The sequence below is a fragment of the Apodemus sylvaticus genome, chromosome 20, assembly GCF_947179515.1.
Source record: "Apodemus sylvaticus chromosome 20, mApoSyl1.1, whole genome shotgun sequence".
Lineage (NCBI taxonomy): Eukaryota > Metazoa > Chordata > Mammalia > Rodentia > Muridae > Apodemus > Apodemus sylvaticus.
In genome coordinates, this window is record NC_067491.1 from 15,032,657 (window position 1) to 15,054,413 (window position 21,757).

The 21,757-nt window shown below is 40.9% G+C and overlaps 1 protein-coding gene and 1 long non-coding RNA gene across 2 annotated transcripts in view; both read right to left on the minus strand.

Moving 5' to 3' along the window:
• LOC127670729 (uncharacterized) overlaps nt 1–21,757 on the minus strand; it is a 621,253-nt gene that overhangs the window by 384,245 nt on the left and 215,251 nt on the right. The window lies entirely within an intron of this gene.
• Ifng (interferon gamma) lies at nt 15,927–20,737 on the minus strand. Its single transcript, XM_052165219.1, has 4 exons — nt 20,537–20,737; nt 19,290–19,358; nt 19,011–19,193; nt 15,927–16,664 (listed from the first exon to the last, which is right to left on the minus strand). The coding sequence occupies exons 1-4, from the start codon at nt 20,645–20,647 to the stop codon at nt 16,557–16,559; spliced, it is 471 nt and encodes a 156-aa protein (XP_052021179.1). The 5' UTR covers nt 20,648–20,737; the 3' UTR covers nt 15,927–16,556.

Genomic DNA, 21,757 nt, shown 5'->3' on the forward strand with positions numbered 1-21,757 from the left:
TGGGGATGTAGGAAGACATTTTCATCATCAGTGAGACTACAAATCGGTACAAACACAGTGGATATCAGTATGGAGGACCTCAAAAAGCTAAAACTGAAGCTACCTCAAGACTCAGCTATACGATCCTTGAGCACATATCCAAAGGCCTCCACATATTATTAAGTCCCCTTCCATGTTCACTGCTCTCTATTCACAAGTAGCCAGAAATTGTAAACAGTCTACATGCCCATCGATTGATGTATGGGTAATAAAAAGGTTATTTATACAATGTTTACATTTATACAATGAAGTATTTTATTCATCTGTTAAGAAAAATCAAATTAGTTTTTAGGCAAATGAATAAAGCTAGGGGAAAAAAATAATCTTGAGTGATGTAACCCAAACCCCAAATGAAAAATATTGTATGTTTTCTCTTATATATGGATCTCTTCCAAGGAAGGAGAAATAGAATGTAATGTTAGCGAACAATCAGGGAGAATTACATAGGAAGAAGATGGGGGAGAAGGGAAAAGGAGGGAATATGAGGAGGAACAAGTAAATCCAAAGAGCTTCTTCAGCAAATGGTGCTACTGGATGGCTGCATGGGAAGAGTTGCTGAAGAAGGTGTGCTTTACCTATTACTTTGGATTCTTTGTCTGTCAAAGACAGACAGGTGTCTGTCACTGAATGGACCTACTATCTGGGTCTTCTCTCCAATTCCATCGATTGGTGTGAGACTCATTTCTTCTTTTCTGAGATTCACTGCCCTGACATAACTCCCCAGCAGGTGTCAGAATCCCCCGACTCCAGACTGGCTTCCCTTTCTTTCAACAGAGGTGTATTGAAGAAGGGTGTGGCTTCTGGGCTCAGGTATTTGGATTTGATCCTTGTGTCTGTTGCTTACTCACTGAAGGGACCTGGGCTTCCATTTCCTCACTTGTAAACAGAAAGTCGCAATATCAATCCCCTCATGGAACTACCTTGAAAGATTCCTTACCATGCCTAGGCTTTCCACAGTATGCATGAAGAGAGAGAGAGAGAGAGAGAGAGAGAGAGAGAAGGGGTAGGGAATCTAAAATTGGCTCTGATACTGACTCCTGGTTGGAGTACTGAATCCCTCGCTGACCTGCAACCTCAACCCTCTGATCATTCTAGAAACATCTCTCTTTTTCACTTCTGATGAGGCGACTCTAATCATCTCTTCAGCCTCCCTGTTTCCCACCAACTTTCCCCAGTAAGAAGCAGAAATCAAATATCTAGCCCTGATTCAAACAGCTAGGAAACCGTTTCTTTTCTAGACAGATCTGCTATCCGGATACTGCCTAGACCAAATATCTTCATGGTTTGGCATTTGAGATGCAGCTGCTTGGGAAGTTGGGTGTGAATCAGGCCTTGACAGCACCATTCTGGCCTCGTCTCTGAGACAAGAAAAAAAAAGATGAAAATAAATGTTTCCACACGTTAGCATAGAAAATCCAGTCTGTGGTTTGGCTGGCACTGCCTACCACACCACTGAGAACTTTAAGACGCTCACTCCCATGGTGCTACAGTTTTCCATATTTGCTGAGCTGATGTTCAAACTAAAAACCGGTTTCCATAGTAGCATTTGATTTTGATTTTTACTGAAACTTGTGTGATTAAGAACATTCCTATACTAGGTTACATGTGACCTTTGAGCTACTTGTCAGGGAGAAAAACAAATCTCTTAAAGACAGAACTTTTTCTGTCTCTCTCAGCTCACTCTCTTCTCTTCAGAAACAGCAACCCAAAGTGATACTTCTCACACCTATACCCCGGAATCAGCCAATCGTTTCTTTGCTTCTCAGTTCCAAGAGAATTTAAGGTCTCTGTATCATTACTGTGTGGCAGTCACCAGCCAAAACCTTTCAAGACCCTGGCTCACCAGCAGTAGGCACGGAGAAGCAGCAGAGAGGGTAGGGGTAGCAGCAGCTCATGTACTATTTGTCTTAATTAGGGTTTTACTGCTGTGAACAGATACCATGACCAAGGCAACTCTTATAAGAACACCATTTAATTGGGAATGGCTTACACATCCAGAGGTTCAGTCCATTATCATTTTGGTGGGAAGCATGGCAGAGTCTGGGGTGGCATTGCACTGAGATTTCTATATCTTGCTCCAAAGGCAAACAGAAGACTGGCTTCCAGGCAGCTAGGATAAGGGTCTCAAAGCTCATGCCCACAATGACACACTTTTTTCCAACATGGTCACACCTCCAAAGAGTGCCACTTCCTAGGCCAAGCATAGTCAAACACCGCACTATTTTTATTATTTCTTTGAGAATTCCATACAATGTATTTTAATCATATTCACTCACCCTCTGCTCATCTCCCTAACTCCTGAAAGATACACCCCTATCTCCTCACCTCCTCCAAACTTTATGTCCTACTTTTTCATTTTTAATTTAATTCAGTAAGTCCAATTTGCACTGCCCATATACTCACAAGGATTGGACCATCCATTGGACGTTAGTCAACCTAACAGGGACTATAGCCTTGAAGAAAACTGATGCTCCCTTTACCTTCAGCTGTCAAATATCAACAGCTCCTCAGTTAGGAGTGGGACTCCTGAGGTCGGGCCTCCTGTTCCATGCTAAAATATTCACTGGCTTGAAGGTGTTTGGGTCTTGTGTAAGCAACCAAAGCTGTTGTGAACTGTATCATCCCAGTCATGTTAGAAGACAATTTTTCTTTCTAGTTCTTCCAGATCTCTGGCTCTTACAATCTTTTTGCCCCTCCTATGAGGTGGTCCCTGGACCTCGGTGGGTGGGTGATGTAGATGCATCATGTATGACTGAGGAGTGCGCTGACACTTATTCTCTGTACTTTGATTGGTTGTAAGTTTCTGTGACTTTTATCCAGACCAAAATTAAATGACGTTGTTCATATCTCTCTGATACACACATCAGTTAAGAGTCTAACAGCTTCATATTCTGGATAGACAAGTCACCAAGTCTCAGGTGTTAAGAGCACTGGTTGAAAGTCACAGGAACTTCAAGCGTGAGGGGCTGTGGTTTGTCAGTGACTCACAGGGCATCCTCTTTGCTCTTGCTTTCTCTGAGTTTGTGTTTTGTGCTTTTCTGATTTACCTCAGATAGCCCTGAGTCACGAATTTAAAGTGGAATTCATGGGAATGGCCATTTCTCTCAACAGCATTATGACAAAGTGACTTCACTAGATTAGCTTATAGATTGATCTCATCTTATAGTCTTGATTTCATGGAGACAGAGTTACACCTGCAGGTGGCCTTGGAGTTTGACCCACAAGTTAAATTCCATCCATCTCAACGCTTTAGCCCTAATGAAACTAACTGTGGGGATTTCCTAACTCCTATACCAGAGTTTCCAGGCTGCCATTTTTCCAATTACTTAGCACTTTCTACTCTGTTCATAGTAGCACACTTACCAATCAAAAAACGATAGCTGGAGCTTATTTACCCAGAATTCTTGATGTCTCAACTCACATTAATTTAAAAAATTATTTGACACATAATTCTGACAACTATGGTCCAAGATTAGGAAGCCCCACTTCTTTGGACCTCTGCTAAGAGCAACACACCAGGGCTAGAAGGGAAAAAGAAGGGATCTACAGAAGTTCCAAGTCCCCTAAAGACTTTTTTCAAGGATCTGGCTTCTAAAGTTCCACTCAATGTTACCACCCTAAGGTGTTTTTGTTGCTGTGACAAGATACCATGACCAAGGTAACATGTAAAACAAATCATTTGACTGGGGCCTTATGACATGATTTCAGAAAGTAAGCATTGTGTCAGGGATGAGAGTAAAGGCAGGCAGACATGTCACTGGAGCAGTAACTGAGGGCTTACATCTTGATCCACAAACTGAGACAAAGAGAGCTAATGCCATGAGTTTTGCAAACCTCAAAGCCCATCCTGGGATATAAACCTCCTCCAACAAGGCCACACCTCCTAATCCTTCCCAAACAGTTCCGCCAACTGAGGAACTGTTCAAATTTATTCAAATTTGTTCAAGTATTCAAATTTATAAGCCTATGGGAGCCGTTCTCACTCAAACCACCACACACTAGAGATCAGGCCTGTTACCCATGGATTCTTGGGGGACAGCATCCCTACTCAAGCCAAAGCACTCATAAGCATGATTTTTATTTTCCCAATGTTTTAGTGCCCTATGTGGTGTGTCCTCAATGAATGGATGTCAATGAAATGCAGTGTATTTGAAATTGTCACAACAAATGCTTTGGAAGATTAATCATAAACCATTGATAATAAATAAGGGAAGAGGGATTGGGAAGGTGACTCATTGGCTAAAAGCACTTGCTGCACATGCATCTGAGTTCAACTCCCCAATATCATGGGAAAAAATGTATCATGGTATGTGCTTACAACTCTGGTGATAAAGGGCAGGAAGAGAGGATCCCTCCACTAGTTAGCATAGGTTAAATGGCAAGCTCCAAGTTCAGTGGGAGAACCTGTCTCAAAAAAAAAAAAATAAGGTGACACACAATAGAGAAAAATACTCAACAGTCTCAATTTCTGTCCTCTGCATGATCATGCAGAGGTGCATGTATACACAGAGAGGGGGGAGGTGTATTATGTTTTCATACATGTACAGATTTGGAAGACCCCTTAAAAATTCAGTTAGCAGTTAGCGTGTAGTGTACACCTTTAATCTCTGAGGTAGATTGACCTCTGTGAATTCAAGGCTAGATTGCCCTATATAGTAAGGTCCAGTCCAGCCAAGACTACATAGTAAAACCATGTCTCAAAAAAAGAGATAAATTAGCATGTTAACCCTAGGGATAAAGTATCCACTGCTTCCTCAGGGCAAGTAGTTCTGGAAATGTGTGCAAGCAATAACTGTTTGAGATGATAAATATGTTCATTGCCATGATTTAAATGTTACATACTATGCACATCTTATACATGCCTGAAATACTTAAACTGGGGACTGGGGAGATGGTACAGTTAAGAAAAAAATCCTGCTCTTCCAGAGGACCACACAACTGCATGTAACTCCAGCTCCAAGAGATACAATGCCATCTTCTGGCCTCCCTGGACATCTGTGCACATGTGTCACACACACATAGACAGTTACAGACACACAGACATACTGAGAGAGGCAGGGAAACAGAGACAGAAAGACATAGAGATAGTTAGAAATAAAAATAAATCTTAAAATTAATATATGTAATGCATCATGTATTACATGTGTATATCTATCAGTAAATCAAATTGAACCCAATAAATATCTTTAACATATTGTTACACATGTATCAGAATGACACACTGTATTCCCCTAAACAGGGACAAGTACTAGCTGTCCATTTAAAACTCTTTCAATGAATTTTTTATTTTCTTTTTAGATTTGTTTATGTAGTTTAAATGTATGTAAGTATAGGTGCCCACTGTGTTCAGAACAGGGGGCTGTACCCCTGGTGCACCCCCCCCAGAATGTGTACTACTCACCCTGAGGAAGCACTCTTAACCAAAGACACTTTTCCAACCACAATTCAAACTTTCTTTTTTTTTTCTTTTAATGAAAATTAACAAGAGTTTGTCATGTAGAGAAAGCCAACAACAGTGATTTGGTGACTTTCCTCAGCAAAATTAATGTCCATAATAATTAATCATGTATTGAGCGTTGTCTTTCTTCAAACATTTTCTTAAATGATTCTCACAGCTAATTTCTGATTTCCCACTTGGCATATGAGATGCATGGGATTCAAAGACAGTATGTAACATCCCACCATGATCATTTTTTGGAGCTTTGTTGCTGGTGAGATCTACGTTGGCTGAAGGCAACCAAGGACACTTCCCTACAGCCTTCCCCATGGCACATGACCTAGTTGCTCATCACTATTACTTGATACTTGTTGTCACACATCCTGGGGGTAAGGGTGGCCATCCCCAGGACACCAAGGGCTGTCTAATGTGGCTTTGCAGTTAGGGCTCGCATGGGGCTGGTTTTCATCCCCAATCCTTTGCAACCACCTGACTGAAAGAAGCCTTATCAGAAGCAGCCAGGCCCTCTTTCTAGACATCCAAGTGATGTGAGAACTTATAATGGTTTTTCTCCCAGAACATTCAGATTCTGGTCACGCTACAGGTGAGTCACTTTGTCTTTACTTCCTGCCCATGCTTTCAAACCCCAGGAATGAGTGCATTCTTTTAGAAAGTTAAGCTTTTATTCTCCGTCTTGCTTACATCTAAAAATAAACCCCACACACCAACACTGCAGCCTGAGATTATAGGGAAGACTGACAACACGGTCATTGCAAAAACTGAGACCAGCTGTGCCTACAGTGCTGACCTAGCAGGACTAAGCCCTAGTTCTTCTAGTACAAGGTAACTCAACTTCCTGTTGATGCAGGAAGACTAAAGGAGGTTAGCCTTAGACAATGTGCTTCCATCATGGCCCTTTACAAATCTCTAATCTTGTTTATAGACACTTTTACTGTTACCAGTTACCAGCATCCTAGTCTAGCCTTGGCAACCCTTATAGGCCAGGTTTGGCTGCAGATCCTCGATATGTCCAATAACAGCATAAAGCAAAGGAAAAAAAACTTATTCAACATAGGCACTTTGACAATACAAAGAGATTTAGTGAGCCCTCCTCGTCTGATGGGGTCCTAACACAGAGAGGTAAGGTTTAAATAGAAGGTACAAGGTATGCATAACTAAGCGGTTCTCCAAAGGTGTCCCGCGCTTTTCGTCTCACCAGCAAGAACGCACGCAGGACACTAGGATCCTTCTGCAGCCAAGCCTTTATTTACTGCTTTTCGTGGAGGGGGACCCCGCGCCCAACATGGATGCCGTTTATATACCCCTTGGCCTGGCGTGTACACACCTGATTGGCTGTTTACTCATGACCTCATTCGAGTGCCCCGGGACGGGCAGAGATTTGGCAGGAAAATACTCTTGCACTTGCGCAGATAGCTTGTTCACTAAGAAAGCGGAGCTGGCACAGTGGAAGCCGGTGCCATCTTGTAATGGCGAATACAGTCGCGGCTTTCCACACAAAGGTGTGTGTCTCCATCCCACATCAGCTTTCTATCAATCCAGTCTCTCCTGCAAGTTCATCAGACAAGCTATAAACATTGTTCCAGAGACAAGTGTTTCCTCTCGCTGTCCCCAGTATCTCATCTTTCCCTTCTGTCAGCATTCAATTCCTGAGGAAATCCCTATTCTATCAGAATTCTGATTCTGAGCATGCTATGCCAAAAATATAGATAAATGCCATAATGTCAGAATTTACTGAATAACAATAAATTCACAAATGTGTGTGTGTAGGTATGTGTGAGTATGTGTGTGTGTGCACGCACACAGATTAAAAAGGTGGCTACAAAGAGTTAAAGAGGCTCGGAGTTTCAAAAAGATTTGAAAAGCCAAAGATGGGAAGCCAATAGGACACATGAGTCTTCTTATTGAGAAGATTAAAAAAGCCACACCAAGCTTCAGGGAAGAGGCTGCTAAGCAAGTCAGACCACTGTGGGTCACAGACTTAAGAGTGAGACTGCACACATCGATCCAGCCACATTTGCTTCCTCAAAGCCATCTGAATCTTTTAACATAGTAGACGGTACTAGGAGGAGAAATAGATACACAGATAGATAGATGATAGATGATAGATAGATAGATGATAGATAGATAGATAGATAGATAGATAGATAGATAGATAGATAGTAGATAGATAGTAGATAGATAGATAGATAGATAGATAGATAGAAAGTAGATAGATAGATAGATAGATAGATAGATAGATAGATAGATAGATAAAGGGTGGGTGGGTGGGCAGATGAATGGATAAAGAGATGATAGATAGATAGATGATAGATAGATAGATAGTAGATAGATAGTTGATAGATAGATAGATAGTAGATAGATAGTAGATAGATAGGTAGATAGATAGATAGATAGATAGATAGATAGATAGATAGATAGATAAAGGGTGGGTGGGTGGGTGGATGATGGATAAAGAGATGATAGATAAATGATAGATAGATATATAGATATATAGATAGATGATAGGTAGATAGATAGATAGATAGATAGATAGATAGATAGATAGAGATAGAATGGGTGTGTAGATAAAGAGAAAGATATGGTAGATAGGTAGGTAGATAGATACAGAGATAGATGATTGATAGAGACAGAAATGAGATAGATGATAGATAGATGATAGATAGATGAAAGATAGATAGATAGATAGATAGATAGATAGATAGATAGATAGATAGATAGATAGATAGGATGATAGACACACATACATATAGAGAGAGCACATAGTTGACTAACAAGTTACCTAGCTGCACTTCCAACTCATGGGAAAGACACAATCTTCTGCTAGGATAAGGAGAGGGGCACACCCCACATCTCAGTGACAAAAGTTAGTTATACTGCCTGAAGTCTCAGGATAAGGTAAACATGTATGTATGTGTGTGTGTATGTATGTATGTATGTATGTGTGCATGTTTGCTTTGGAACTTTAACCCTATAACCCTGTAATGGATTGCATATAGGCAGCTCAAACTTGTGTGATATGACTGGAATAAAATATTTCAAAAGTTTTTAATTTACCATACTATAATTATGAAAAAGTCTCACAGAGGCTTTACTGTATTTTCTTTTTTTAACTAGTCAGTCTCACAGAATAGTTGTGAAAGCTACATAGTTCCCAAGTCCTCTCAGAGGAAGTTGCTGACTTGATGACCTATCATCTCTGAACGCTTTCTTGTTCATTTCCCACCCACAAAAATTTTCCCAACATAGTCATGACACAGCCATCAAGACCAGTGGCTTTACACTGGTAGATGATTGCCAGAAAACTTTTTAGATCTTATTCTGGCTCCACCAAGTGTTCTAAAAGTGCCCACCCCCTTTGCAAAGATCTAATCTAATTCAGTATCATATTCAGGGGTCATATACCTGTGTGATCTAGCTGTTCTCAACCAGTGGATCACGACCCCTTTGGGGGAGAGGATTGTCAAACAATCCTTTCACAAGAATTACCAAAGACCTTCAGAAACACAAATCTTTATGTGATTACAGTAACAAAGTTACAGTTAGGAAGTAGCCACAAAGACAACTTTATGGTTGGGATCACCACAACATGAGGAACTGTATTAAAGGGTCATAGCATTAGGAAGGCTGAGAACCACCGCTCTAATCCATTTTGCATGGGATTATTCCTTAATCTAACCTTTATTTACATAACACTAATGCAACAACCAGCTATTTCACAGACATTTCTTCAACTTCTATTCATATGGCATTTTCTCGTGATTAAAATACTTTCTGTATCTTTCACAAGAATACCACAAGGGAGGGGTGTGTCTTATCTCGTTACATCCTATAAGGGTATATGCTATTTTCATTTATCCTCTTACAAATATTATTTGCTTTATCCCTGACTATTATGGTATCTGCTAGGCTTCTCCAACTTAAAGTTACTCTATTCCCATCCATAATTAACTAATATCTTACATTTACAGCCATGTAAATGTTTCACTCCTCATCAAACATTGTTTATCCATTTGTACCAACATTCATTCATAATTTCCTGTTCGATTTTGCAGGCTCCGATACATTACCATCACCTATGTCCTTTCACACTTAGGTTTTTTTTTTTGTTTTTTGTTTTTTTTGTTTTTTGTTTTTTGTTTTTGTTTTTTTACATATTGAGTGGGAAACAGGCTTTCCAGATGGTTTCTAAGCATTTTGACATGCTTTCTTTATTGTCTGAATATTTCTCGCTCTCAGTCCAGCGAGTCACACTTTATTCACCTTGCCCCCACCCTGCCCTGGAAGTAGCCAAATCTCCAAGAACTGGTACCTTATAATAAAAATAAATAAGTGTGTGTGTGTATACGCATATTCATATATATATATAATTATATATAAATGATATATGTATTCATATTTATATACATATATCTTATATATTCACATAAATATGTTTGTATATTTATGTATCACATATTTATATATTTATAAATATACATATTTTTATAAATATGCATATTTTTATAAATGTATTATGTATATACATATATATATATACACATACGTATGTATATATTTACAAGCCAAGACTCAGGCACTAGGTAGCCTCATTCCTAACCAGAAATTGCTGCTGTCAGGGGACAGGAATAAGAACACATATACACATAGGTTCTTATAACTACTGATCCTTTCTATCTCTTTATATCAAATACCATATGTTCATACTAATATATCCAATTCAAGTTCAGTATTAGACAGTGGGGTCTGTAATCTCCCTTTTCTACTACAATTCTCTTTTCACCTCTTAGAATGCATATTACATTCTACATGGAGAATGCACTATACAGGACTATATTAGGAAGGAAAGGATATTTTTACTCCTAACATATTCAGCCCTCAGTGCCCCAATAGTCACCAGTCTTCTATCAGTGCCGACATACTGGCACACCATCTCCGTTTGACTGCTATTCTTATGTCACTCTGATTCCCACGCTGAGTGCTTGCAGAGTGCAGATGGCCCCTTCATCCCGCCTGGGCTCAGACACCCACTCTAGGCTATCATCCCACAAGGACAACATTTTCTTTTTGCTGAAAGTTTGACAAACCTCACTAGATGGCCTCTCTGAAGCACTGCAAAGATGTCTATGCCACAAGTCCCAGAATCTACAAATGCCACTTTATATCGTAAAAGGGATTTTTCAGATGCAGTTAAAAATCCGGAGATGGAGACATGATCCCTGACCTAACTTGCTTCACCATTGTGATAAAACATTGATCAAAAGAAACATAGAAGCAACGGGTTTATTTGACTTACATGTCCCAAGCACAGTCTGTCACTAAAAGAAGTCAGGCTGGGAACTCAAGCAGAAGCAGAGGCAGAAACCGGGCAAGAAAGACTGGCCACTGGATTTCTCAAGGCTCACACCCAGCACTTTTCTTACACTTCTTGGGGCCACCCATCCAGGAATGGAACCACCCATTCAGGCCTGGATCTTCCCACATCAAGCAAGGAAAATCCACAACTTGTCACACAGACATATCAAGAGTTCAGACTGATGAAAGCATTTCTTCAATTGGGATGGTTCCTTCTTCTCAGATATGTCAAGTTCACACCAAGACTCACCATGACAATTTTGAATTGTTAGGGTGATCACGGTATAATATCAAAGGTCCTTATAGGAGGGAGCTAGGGGTGCTAGTACTAGAGCAAGAGGGATTGGAAGACGCAATATCGAAGGCCTTTAAGAAAGGGGAGGCTACTACATGGTAGCAAAAGTAGTTTCTGGGCATTGGAAAAGACAAGGAGACAGATTATCTGCTCAGATCTCCAACATGAATACAGCCCTGCAAGTGACTTGGTTTCATTCTGGGTTTGGATTTTCACTGGCCAGATTATCAGACAATAATATATTGTTTTACAGCAACTAGTTTGTGGTGACTTATGAAACCAGTGGAAGCTACTATATTCACATTCTTCTCAGGCTAATGCTTCCTACCCAGGGTTCCTCCTATATGTGTACACTATTCACACTACACTCAGAAGCTGACTTTCACAGTAGCCAACGATGGCTGATATACCTGGTCTAGAATTACGAAACATGAAGGAATGAGATAATGAGAATGAAGAAAAGAGAAAGAGAAAAAGGAGAAAGCCTGTTGATATTACCTGTTATGTTCCAGTCATCTAGACACCAACAAGCCACTGGTGAAGGTAGACCAGATGGTTCTGAGAACTTCTGAGAAAGAAAGGGCTTGGTGCTACGCCTGTGCTCTCACCCCAGGCCTTAGCTGTTGCCCCTGTTGCTTCCGAGCCAAGGGAGATGCCTGTCCCTGTTAAGACAGGATAGAATAAAGATAATTACTACCCTCATTTCCCTTATTCCAAAATATAGTCAATCCCTTCTGTGAGTACTATAACATCCCTGAGAGTGAAGTGTTAACATTTAAAAAAAAAGATAATGAAATATAGAGAATTATTGACAGCTACTGAATAGGCCAGGGTCAACTATTGAAGGATATTCCCTGCCATACTCCCTGGGACCATCCCAGCACATAATATAGTTTTGACTTTCTGTGTCTTAGAGTCTGGGTCTAATTGATACCACTTCCAGTCATAGTAAAGGAGAGAGTGTTAACCTAGCCCCAGACTGGACACACCTAGTGCTTCCCTTTCTACTGTATGATTCACCCCTTCTCAAAATGAAGGACTTCAAGAAATTATAACCCCTTCCCCATAGATATTATCATGGATATTATCTGGCTCTGTGGTCCAAATCAAACCATCTCACAGTAAGTTTACATCTGCTGTGACCTTAAAATCTGCCCACCATACCACAGGGGCACGTGCTCCACTGTGTTCATAGAGGCCTTATCTATGATAACCAGAAGCTGGAAGCAATCCAGATATCCCTTCAGAATATACAGAAAATGTGGTTTATTCATACAATGGAATACTATTCAGCAATTAATGAGGACATCGTGAATTTTGCAGGCAAATGGGTAGAACTAAAAATTATCATCCAAAATGAGGTAACTCAGACCCAAAAGGGCATGTGTGGCATATACTCACTAATAAACAGAGATTAGCCAAATAAAGTACAGCATATCCAGGATACAATCCACAGATCTCAATAAGGTTAACAAGTTGAAGAACCCAAGTGAGGATGCTTCAATCCCATTTTGGAAAGAGAAGAAAGCAATCGTGGGAAGCAGAGGAAGGGAGAGATTTGGGTGAGAGATGAGAGGGTAAAGGGAAAACGGGAATATGATCAGGTATTGGGGGCTGGGACAGGAGAGAAGCCCTGAGGGCCAGTAGAATGAATGGAAATATGTACCCTTGGAGGGTGGAAGGTGGGGGACCCTCTAGAAAGTACCAGAGACCTTGGAAGTGAGAGACTCTAAGGACTCAAAGGGAGGCACCTTAGATGAAATGCCCAACTCCAGGGAGAGGGAACGTGTAAAGTCCACCTCCAGTAGAAAGACAGGGCATCAAGTGGAGGGATGGGGTTGCCATCCTACAGTCAAAAACTCTGACTCAGAATCGTCCCTTTCTAAAAATACTGCAGGGACAAAAATGGAGAAGAGACTAGGGGAAAGGAGGTCCAGTGACCTGACCAACTTGGAATCCATCCCAAGGGGAGGCTCCCAAGGCCTGACACTATTACTGATGCTATGGTGTGCTTACAGACAGGAGCCTAGCATGGCTGTCCTCCAAGAGGCCCAACAAGCAGATGACTGAGACCAACACAGATACTTACACTGAACCAATGGACTGAAGTCAGGGACCTCTGTGGTTGAATTAGGGAAAGGTTGGAAGAAGCTGAAGAGGAGGGTGAACCCAAAGGAAGACCAGCAGTCTCTACTCCTGAGGTCTCTCAGACACTGGACCACCAACCAGTTGATATGAGGCCTCCAACACATATACATCAACTAGCAGCATCTCATGTCAGTCACAGGCGTGGCAACATTGGCCTAAGGTTTTTCATTCTTTCCTCATCTAAGACTTTAAAGTTTTGCAGTCAGGTTGCAACCACTGTTGCCTAGTTACCCAATAATGGTTACAATAACTGCTGATGATGGCCAAGGACTAAAATGATCCCTTGACACAAACTGTTTTGAACATTGTGGGAAGGCAAAGTCAAAACACTGAGAAGAAAGCTCCCAACAGCTAACCCGTGTCCCTTCACATTCCTGCTCTTGTCACTCTATGTGTCCTGAAGCCAGCTGAAGTCGTTTCATTATATCCTTATGCTCACATAAGTCTTAAGTCCAAGTTCATAACACATTCATATGTATGTCGTAAGGCCATCTTTTGACAACTCCAAGAGTCTTCTAGAATTCACAACCTAGAGCGTATCAAAGTTATTACACCTTGAATCTCCTTGTATTTAAAAGGTACATGTCTCTCACACGTCATCCTCTTCCTGTGTTGACTAATGTCTCTTCTTCCCATTTTTGAGATTGCTCTTCCGGTATGCTCTCTTTCATTCTTTCTTTCTTTCTTTCTTTCTTTCTTTCTTTCTTTCTTTCTTTCTTTCTTTCTTTGTTTCTTTCTTTCTTCCTTCCTTCCTTCCTTCCTTCCTTTCTTCCTTCCTTCTTTTTCTTTCTTTCTTTCTTTCTTTCTTTCTTTCTTTCTTTCATTGTTCTTATTAGATATATTCTTTATTTACATTTCAAATGAATTCCCCTTTCCTGGTTCCCCCCTCCCTGAAAGTCCCATAAGCCCTCTCCCCTCCCCACTGTTCCCCAATCAACCCCCTCCCACTTCCCTGTCCTGGTATTCCCCTACACTGCTGCGCTGAACCTTTCCAGAACCAGGGGCTTCTCCTTCCTTCTTCTTGGGCATCATTTGATATGTGAATTGTATCTTGGGTATTCTGAGCTTCTGAGCTAATATCCACTTATCAGTGAGTGCATACTGTGTGTGTTCTTTTGTGATTGGGCATATACTCAGAGGATTCCCCAGCATGTAGTAAGGGCACATGCTTCACTATGTTTGTAGCAGCCCTATTTATAATAGCCAGAAGCTGGAAAGAACCCAGATGTCCCTCGACAGAGGAGTGGATACAGAAAATGTGGTATATTTACACAATAGAATACTACTCTGCTCTTTCTTTCTTCATAACTAAGAATCTTCACTCCAAAGCCTTTCCAAGGGTATTGACCTTGCCTGGAATCCAAATGGGTATCATCCTTGTAAATTCTTCCTCAAATGGTTTTCCTTTGACTAGGAAACTGTAACCTACTTCTATTTAAACTTCTGGACTATCCACTTCATCCTGATGACAGTACAATTCCTCCACCATTCTCCACCTTATTTTTTCCATAGCAACAAGCATCTTTAAAACACCATGAAGCTTGAGGGCATGTAATATATTTTATTCGCTATCTATTTCCTAGTTGTTCAAAGTCTCCAAGAGCAGGGAGTCTTGTATGGTTTTAGTCAACTAAAGTATCTAAACTACTGAGGCATTTACCAAGTGCCACAATAAATACATCTTTTGAGTAAAAGAGTAGATCCGCACACAATATTGGGAGGAAGGCCCGCATTTAATTATTCCCCCTTTCAAATAAATGAATAAAAGATTAGAGAATATAAAGAAGCTATTAAAGGTCCTGCGGCTTGTAGTGGCACAATCTTGGTTCCAATCCATCCCTCTCCCCCTAGAGCTAATACTCTATTGCACTGAGTCTATTGGTTTGCAGACTTTACACAAGTTAGCGCTATTTGGAAAGAGGAACCTCAGAGAAATTTTCTCCATCACATTGCCTGGAGGCAAGTCTATAGGTCATTTTCTGAATTAGTGATTAGTGTTGGTGAGCCCAGTCCACAGCCTATAGTGAGTCAGAACCACTCTTGGGCAGGTGATCCTGCACTGTATGAGAAAACACACTAAGCAAGCCAGGAGAAGCAAGCAGGTAAGCAATGTTTCTGCATGGCATCTGCTTCAGTTCTTGCCTCCAGGTTCTTGCCTGGAGTTCCTGCCCTAGCTTACCTCAGTGATGAACTACAATCTAAGGGCTGAAATAAACCCTTTCTTTGCCAAGTTGCTTTTCGTCATGATATCTTCTCACATCAGTTGAAACTCTAAGACATACACCAATGATGTCTGCCTACTGTGAACGCAGAGGAAACGCTAGTGTGTTGCTGAGAGAGAGTAGAAACGCAGCCATATGCCGAGCAAAGCAGTTTGCATACTTCCCATTGCAGGAGCTCTATGTTGAACAGCGGCGAAGTGATCAGACACACATCTTTGAAAGAAAAGTCAAACAGCTGCCAACCAGAGCAGTAAAAAGCAGCACATTGTCAGTAGAGAAAAGCACCACACTCAATGCTGCTTAATGCGGCTCCAAGATTCCCACAGCTAAAAATGACTTATTTCCTTCCCATTCATCACTAGGTGGTTCATTCACCCGAGTCCTCCCTCAGAAGGAGTCTGACACAGCATGATTGGTTGCAAAAGTACACTTTATTCATATGCAATTAGACAGTGATAAACTTTAAAAGGGCGAGTTATTTGTCATTCAGGTGTAGTCACAGCTTTCAGCAGTATATGGAAGCACCAGGTGCAAAATCTCCTGAGACACTGCTTTCCTCCAGGGACAGCCTGTACTATCTGACACATTGAAGTGCTGTCTGAACTGCTATTAAAGCACTGGCCCAGAGTGTAGGCACTTCCTCCTGTCAGCAGCACCTCACGGGATCATTGCAGTGCTAAATGTCCCCCGTGGGCAAAGTGAAGTAACTGAACAAGCCACAGTCTGAGTTCAGTCAGCGGGTCAGCTGCCCCGCCCCCCGCCCCCAGATACAACCTTGTAATCACAGTCTTGGTTAATTAGTCAGAAAGAATAGTTGGTCAAAGAGAAATAGTTGAGGACACAGAAATTATAAATAACACATATATTAATAGAAATTCATTCTTATCACATGTAAGTTGTTACTATAAATACTTCTTTGGTTGATGAGTCTAAAATATATTCTTCATATAAATAATTTTAAATAGTAATAAATAGGTTTAGATTTAAAAATTCAAATAGTGCTGGCAGAATTATTCTTATTGTGACAGCTCTACCCCCCAAATCAGCACCGACTCCTTTTCCGCTTCCTTAGGCTAGATTCTGGTGATAGCTGGTGGATCAGTCTGATGAGTTCTCTGGCAGCTCTGCGCTGGATCTGTGGGTTGTTTACCTAATGGGAGAAAAGAAATGAAATGAATTCCAAGCATACAAGCGGTTGTGCTAGTCTTCTTTTTGACACCATGGTCAGTGAAAATGGAAATGTTCTTTTTTAAGTAAAGTATAGTAATCTATTCCTATCACTTGTGGTATTCATTTCTACAGCAGTTAAGACCATTAGGATCATTAGATATCCCTGTCATACAACAGGGAGTGGACTGAGTCACTTCACATATCTATCTTTCCCTTAACTGCTACAGAAATCTCAAAATAGAGAACTAAAGAGACCCCTGAGTGGAGCAGGTGGGGGAAGAGGTGGAAGTAAATAGAATTGAACTGGAACCAGATATTGAATCTACCTGAACCTGTTTTCTTGTTAAGATATTGGCAAGGTAATCTCTTATCTACAATGTCTACCACCTTCTTCTTTGATTAGTTCTTTCTATTCAGACCAAGAAAAAAAATTTGTATTAGCCAATGCTCCCCTTGCTCTAGGAGAATGCTCCGGAGATCTAGCAAGGAACCCAGAGACCCAGATGCCTTTGTGAGCTAAGTTCCCACTGAGAGATTCTGGTACAATTCAACATTTGAGAGCTGCCAACATAGTCTTAGTACTATGGGAACAACCCAAGTCCAAAACAAATGAAAAAGAAATATTTTCAATTTCTCCCAGATTACATCAGTGTCATCATTTCTGGGATGGGATTAAAAACAAACACAACTCATGGTCAGATTAGTAATAATCAATTTGTTGACACAGAGAGCATTCACGATTTAGAGATGCAACAATATTTCCTGTTCTCTGCTGTCTACACCATTAATTTAACTACTTAGACTTCTCTACTCTAACCAGAAGGATCACTTGGGCAATTTTGGGCTTAATAAAATGGAGACCATTTACTTATCAGGTTTGTCTGTTTGTTTTTTTTTCTAGTACTGGAAATACTCTGACACCCTCGCTACATTTCCAGGAAAGACTCAGAAATTTATAGGACTAGTTACTAAAGTGTGTGTGTGTGTGTGTGTGTGTGTGTGTGTGTGTTTCTAAAACATGTTGACAATGCATCAAAAGAGGATAAGAGTTAAGAGCTTGTCACAAGGTTACCCCATAGGAAGCACAAGACCCAGGGTTTCCAAAAAAATGAAACCAAGGACTTAGGAGTAACAGCTTTCTCCCAAGTATGTACTGGGAAGACAAATGGATTTCCTTTGTTTTGGAACATTGGCAAGAATCCAAGAGACTTAGCCAGAGCTGAGGGTCAAGGAAGCAAAGTGAGTTAGGAACAATTACTTTATCCATCTCTAGTCGATGGACTGAGACGGGCTACCATCTCCCAGATCCTGAGAGAGACCAGGAAGCTAGTTAGAGGCAGACTCAGGTAGACTGAGAGCTGAGCATGAATATCTAAGCCACAAAGCCTAACAAGACACCTGTCCCTGTCATTTGACGCCATTCACCATTAAAGCACAAGAACTTTCCGAACGCCTTTGCCTTTTATATAAATGTTAGAAAAATGAGAATTGCCTTTATGCTTTTATGTTCAGATTCTCATGGCCATAATTTATAAGGTATAGGATGATTTCATGATATAAAGCATGGAATGGCTGGGATACCACCATATCTGAAAGTTAATTGACCAAGCCTTTCATAACATGTACAGAGCCATCTTTTTAAAGGACGTCTACCATTGCTTTGCCTGAAAACAAACTGGCCTCATAGCACTAGAGGCTAACCAGAGCCAGGGCTAGCACCCAGAAGTCTCCTCAGAGCCTCATTCCTTCCCTCATCCTCATTCTCTACCTGTGACACTGTGGAGGTTTCATTTTGTTTTGTTTCTGGCAAAAGAGATAAAATGTATGTAGCAATCCCAGCTGGTTCCTCTCAAGATGGGGAAACTGCACCCCAGCCAGTGGTGTGAGTCATCTGAAGTCAGTGTTCCTTGTGGCCTGGCTGGGAGGAGGGGGAGAACGCAAGTCTTCTCACTCCCTCCCACCGCTCTTTCCACTAACACACAACCTCCCAGCCTAAGCAAGAGTTTCCATCACACACCCAGGGGGGACCACAAGAGCGCTGTTCAATGCTCCCCTCTTCTGCCTCCTCCTCAGAGCATTTTACCCAGCATGTGGGCAATAGTTTGAATGTCTGTGTTTTTCCAAAATTGACAAAAAAAAAAAAAAAAAAAACTCCCAATCTGTCTGCAGTGGGGAAACATCTAAGATTGGGTTTCATCCCCTAGCTTTATCAACTGATGAGTAGCTAATTTCTACTGTCTGATAATTCAAGACAATGCAGAAAAAGAAAAAAAAAGAAAAATAGAAAAGAAAACCAATAATATAGTAATTTGTAAAACTGTCTTACCTCAAACTTGGTGATGCTCATGAATGCATCCTTTTTCGCCTTACTGTTGCTGAAGAAGTTGGTAATCAGGTGTGATTCAATGACGCTTATGTTGTTGCTGATGGCCTGGTTGTCTTTCAAGACTTCAAAGAGTCTGAGGTAGAACGAGATGATCTGGCCCTCAAGTATTTTTGTGTCACCGTCCTTGGGAAATAATACGAAGAGAGGATTGTGAGAACTGGTCCATTAGAAACAACAGGAAAACCAGGGGAGAGGGAGGGAAAAAAATCTCCAACTCACCTTTTGCCAGTTTCTCCAGATATCCAAGAGGAGGCTCTTTTCTTCCACATCTTCTATGCCAGTTGAGTTCTGAGGAGAAAAGAAAAAGATTGATTTGTAATTATTTCACCAACTGCCCTGAAAATATCTATCAAGTTTTGTTGAATTCAATGCTGACAATGGTCACAAGTTTCCTTCTTGGCTCTCCATTTATTTCTAACAAGTATCCCCCCAAAAGACTGCATTTAGCCAAACACTATTACATTCTTTTAGCTGCAGGAGCTACTGGCCCTGCCTTGAAATTGCAAGGCCACAAGTAAACTCAACAAAGCTGATGAGGTTTCAAGTACCCCAAATAACCATAGTGAGCTAAAAAAGAAAGTTACGCTCAAATTAAGAAAGGGAGAAAGAAAAACATCAGAATGATTCCACTGTGCACACTGCCCCCTTATGGTCCACGCTCTCTGAAACATCCGTCTATGCTCTAATAGGGCTTAATCACTGCTTTAAAAGATAGCTCCAAACACATGTGTGAGGTAGCTTGCATTACACTGGGAGGCTAGAAATGCTTGAACGTTATGATAAGAGCTATATGTATAATAGCATATACATTTGGGACAAATTACAAAATTGTAAGGATATAAAATTTGTTCCTGTTAACCATGGATTCAAAAAAATTCATGGGAAAAAAAAAAAAAACTTAAAAGCTCTAAGAAATATAACTCTCCTCAAACCTCACCAAGCAGTTGACTTTGGTGCTGATTGGATTGTGGTAGAATTTCAAAATTGCTCCTTAGGGGGAAAACAACTTCAAGGAGGGCATGTCCTGAGCAGAAACATTAAGGACTTTGTCTCCCATTACTTTAAGTGATAAGTTGTTTCCCTGAGTAGTTTTGGTGGTAATATTCATCTCTCACTATCACTTTCAAGATGTCTAAAAGAATAAGAACCATGAAGGTGAGGCTACTTCTTATCAAGACTAAATAAGAAGAAATCACAAAATCACCAGTATCTTTGTACCTCGTGCCTATACTTTGAGCATCTTTGGGAAGACGGGTAAGTGCCTTCTAACTCCAAAGTAAACTGAACAAAAGGGTTAAATCAATATCGAGATCATTAAGTCAATAAACACCTCACCAGCAAATAGCAAACGTAACACCTCGTCTTCTCAAAATGACTGTGGACCAGAGACGGCAGCCCGGCGTTCACCGTAGCAAGTCAACATCAGTCACGGTCAACCACAAGCATTATTAAGAGATCATACTTACAAAATAGTTCTTCAGACTTTCTAGGCTTTCGATGAGTGTGCCGTGGCAGTAACAGCCAGAAATGGCCATAAGGCAGAGCTGCAAAGCCAAGAGGCAGTGAGTAGCCTTCATTGTCTCAGAGCTAGGCCGAAGCAGGAGAAGCCCAGAACTCCTGTATTAAGTCCGAGGGTCTGAAGGATCAGCGGCTGTGTCTTCTCTAGATCAGCCGATGGCAGATATGACCCGTACTTCTTGCTCTTCCAGTTTTATACATGATCGAAGGCTCCTCGGGATTACGTATTTTCACAAGTTTTTTTTTAAGTTAAGATGGTGATAGATAGGTGGGGGGAGGTAAGTTACTTTGCATTATAACTATGGTTTTGTGGCATGTTAGAGTTTCCTCTCGACTCCTTGGGCTCTCTGATGATGAGACAGCCCCACTAGGCCCACCTGTGCCATGCTTGTGGGATTCTCTGAAAGCACTTTTACTTCACACCCTTTGGGGGGGCTGGAAATTGTTTTTACGTCTCCCCCTTTTTTGCCCTTGTCATGTGAATTTCTCATCCACGGAGCACAGCATGGGGAGCATTTGTTTGTGGCTGAATAAAAGGAAATTCTTGGGCTTCTCAAACCATGCAATGGGGGAAGCCTTTTCAAACTTTTCTTGCAAATGACCAGAAAAGCAAGGAAAGTGTACCGGTTAAAAAGCCAATGTGGCAAGGAAGCCCTTCATCAGAGGTGATTAGTAAAATACCTTCTACAAACCACTCAGGGTCAACCTGCTTAGAAAGAAGAAAATGCAGACCACATAGGTAAAATAAAATTGTCTAGTTCCTCCATTAATAAAGGGGAAAATGCAAAATGAGATAAAAGTAAAAATGCAAGAATACTTCATTAAATATTGTATTTCAATCAACACACCTAAGGAAATATTGCAATGTGTATCAAGCTATGCGATGAATTAGACTTTATATTCCACTGCTGCTAGATCTTTAAAACCTGGCATATATCTTATAGACACGGCAGAAATCACCTTAGGACTAGCCATGTTTCTAACTCCCATACCCATATGTGGCTAAGGCTATCCCAATGATTAGTCCAGCACTCTACACCCACTTGTCCCAAATAAGGATTAATTATTGAAAATTATTTCCCCAGCAAGTTCAAAGAGTAAGTTTCCGTCTCTGTCTTTAGTAGCATATCTATGAGGTTCAACCCTTCAGGATGGTGCAGGAGACCTTC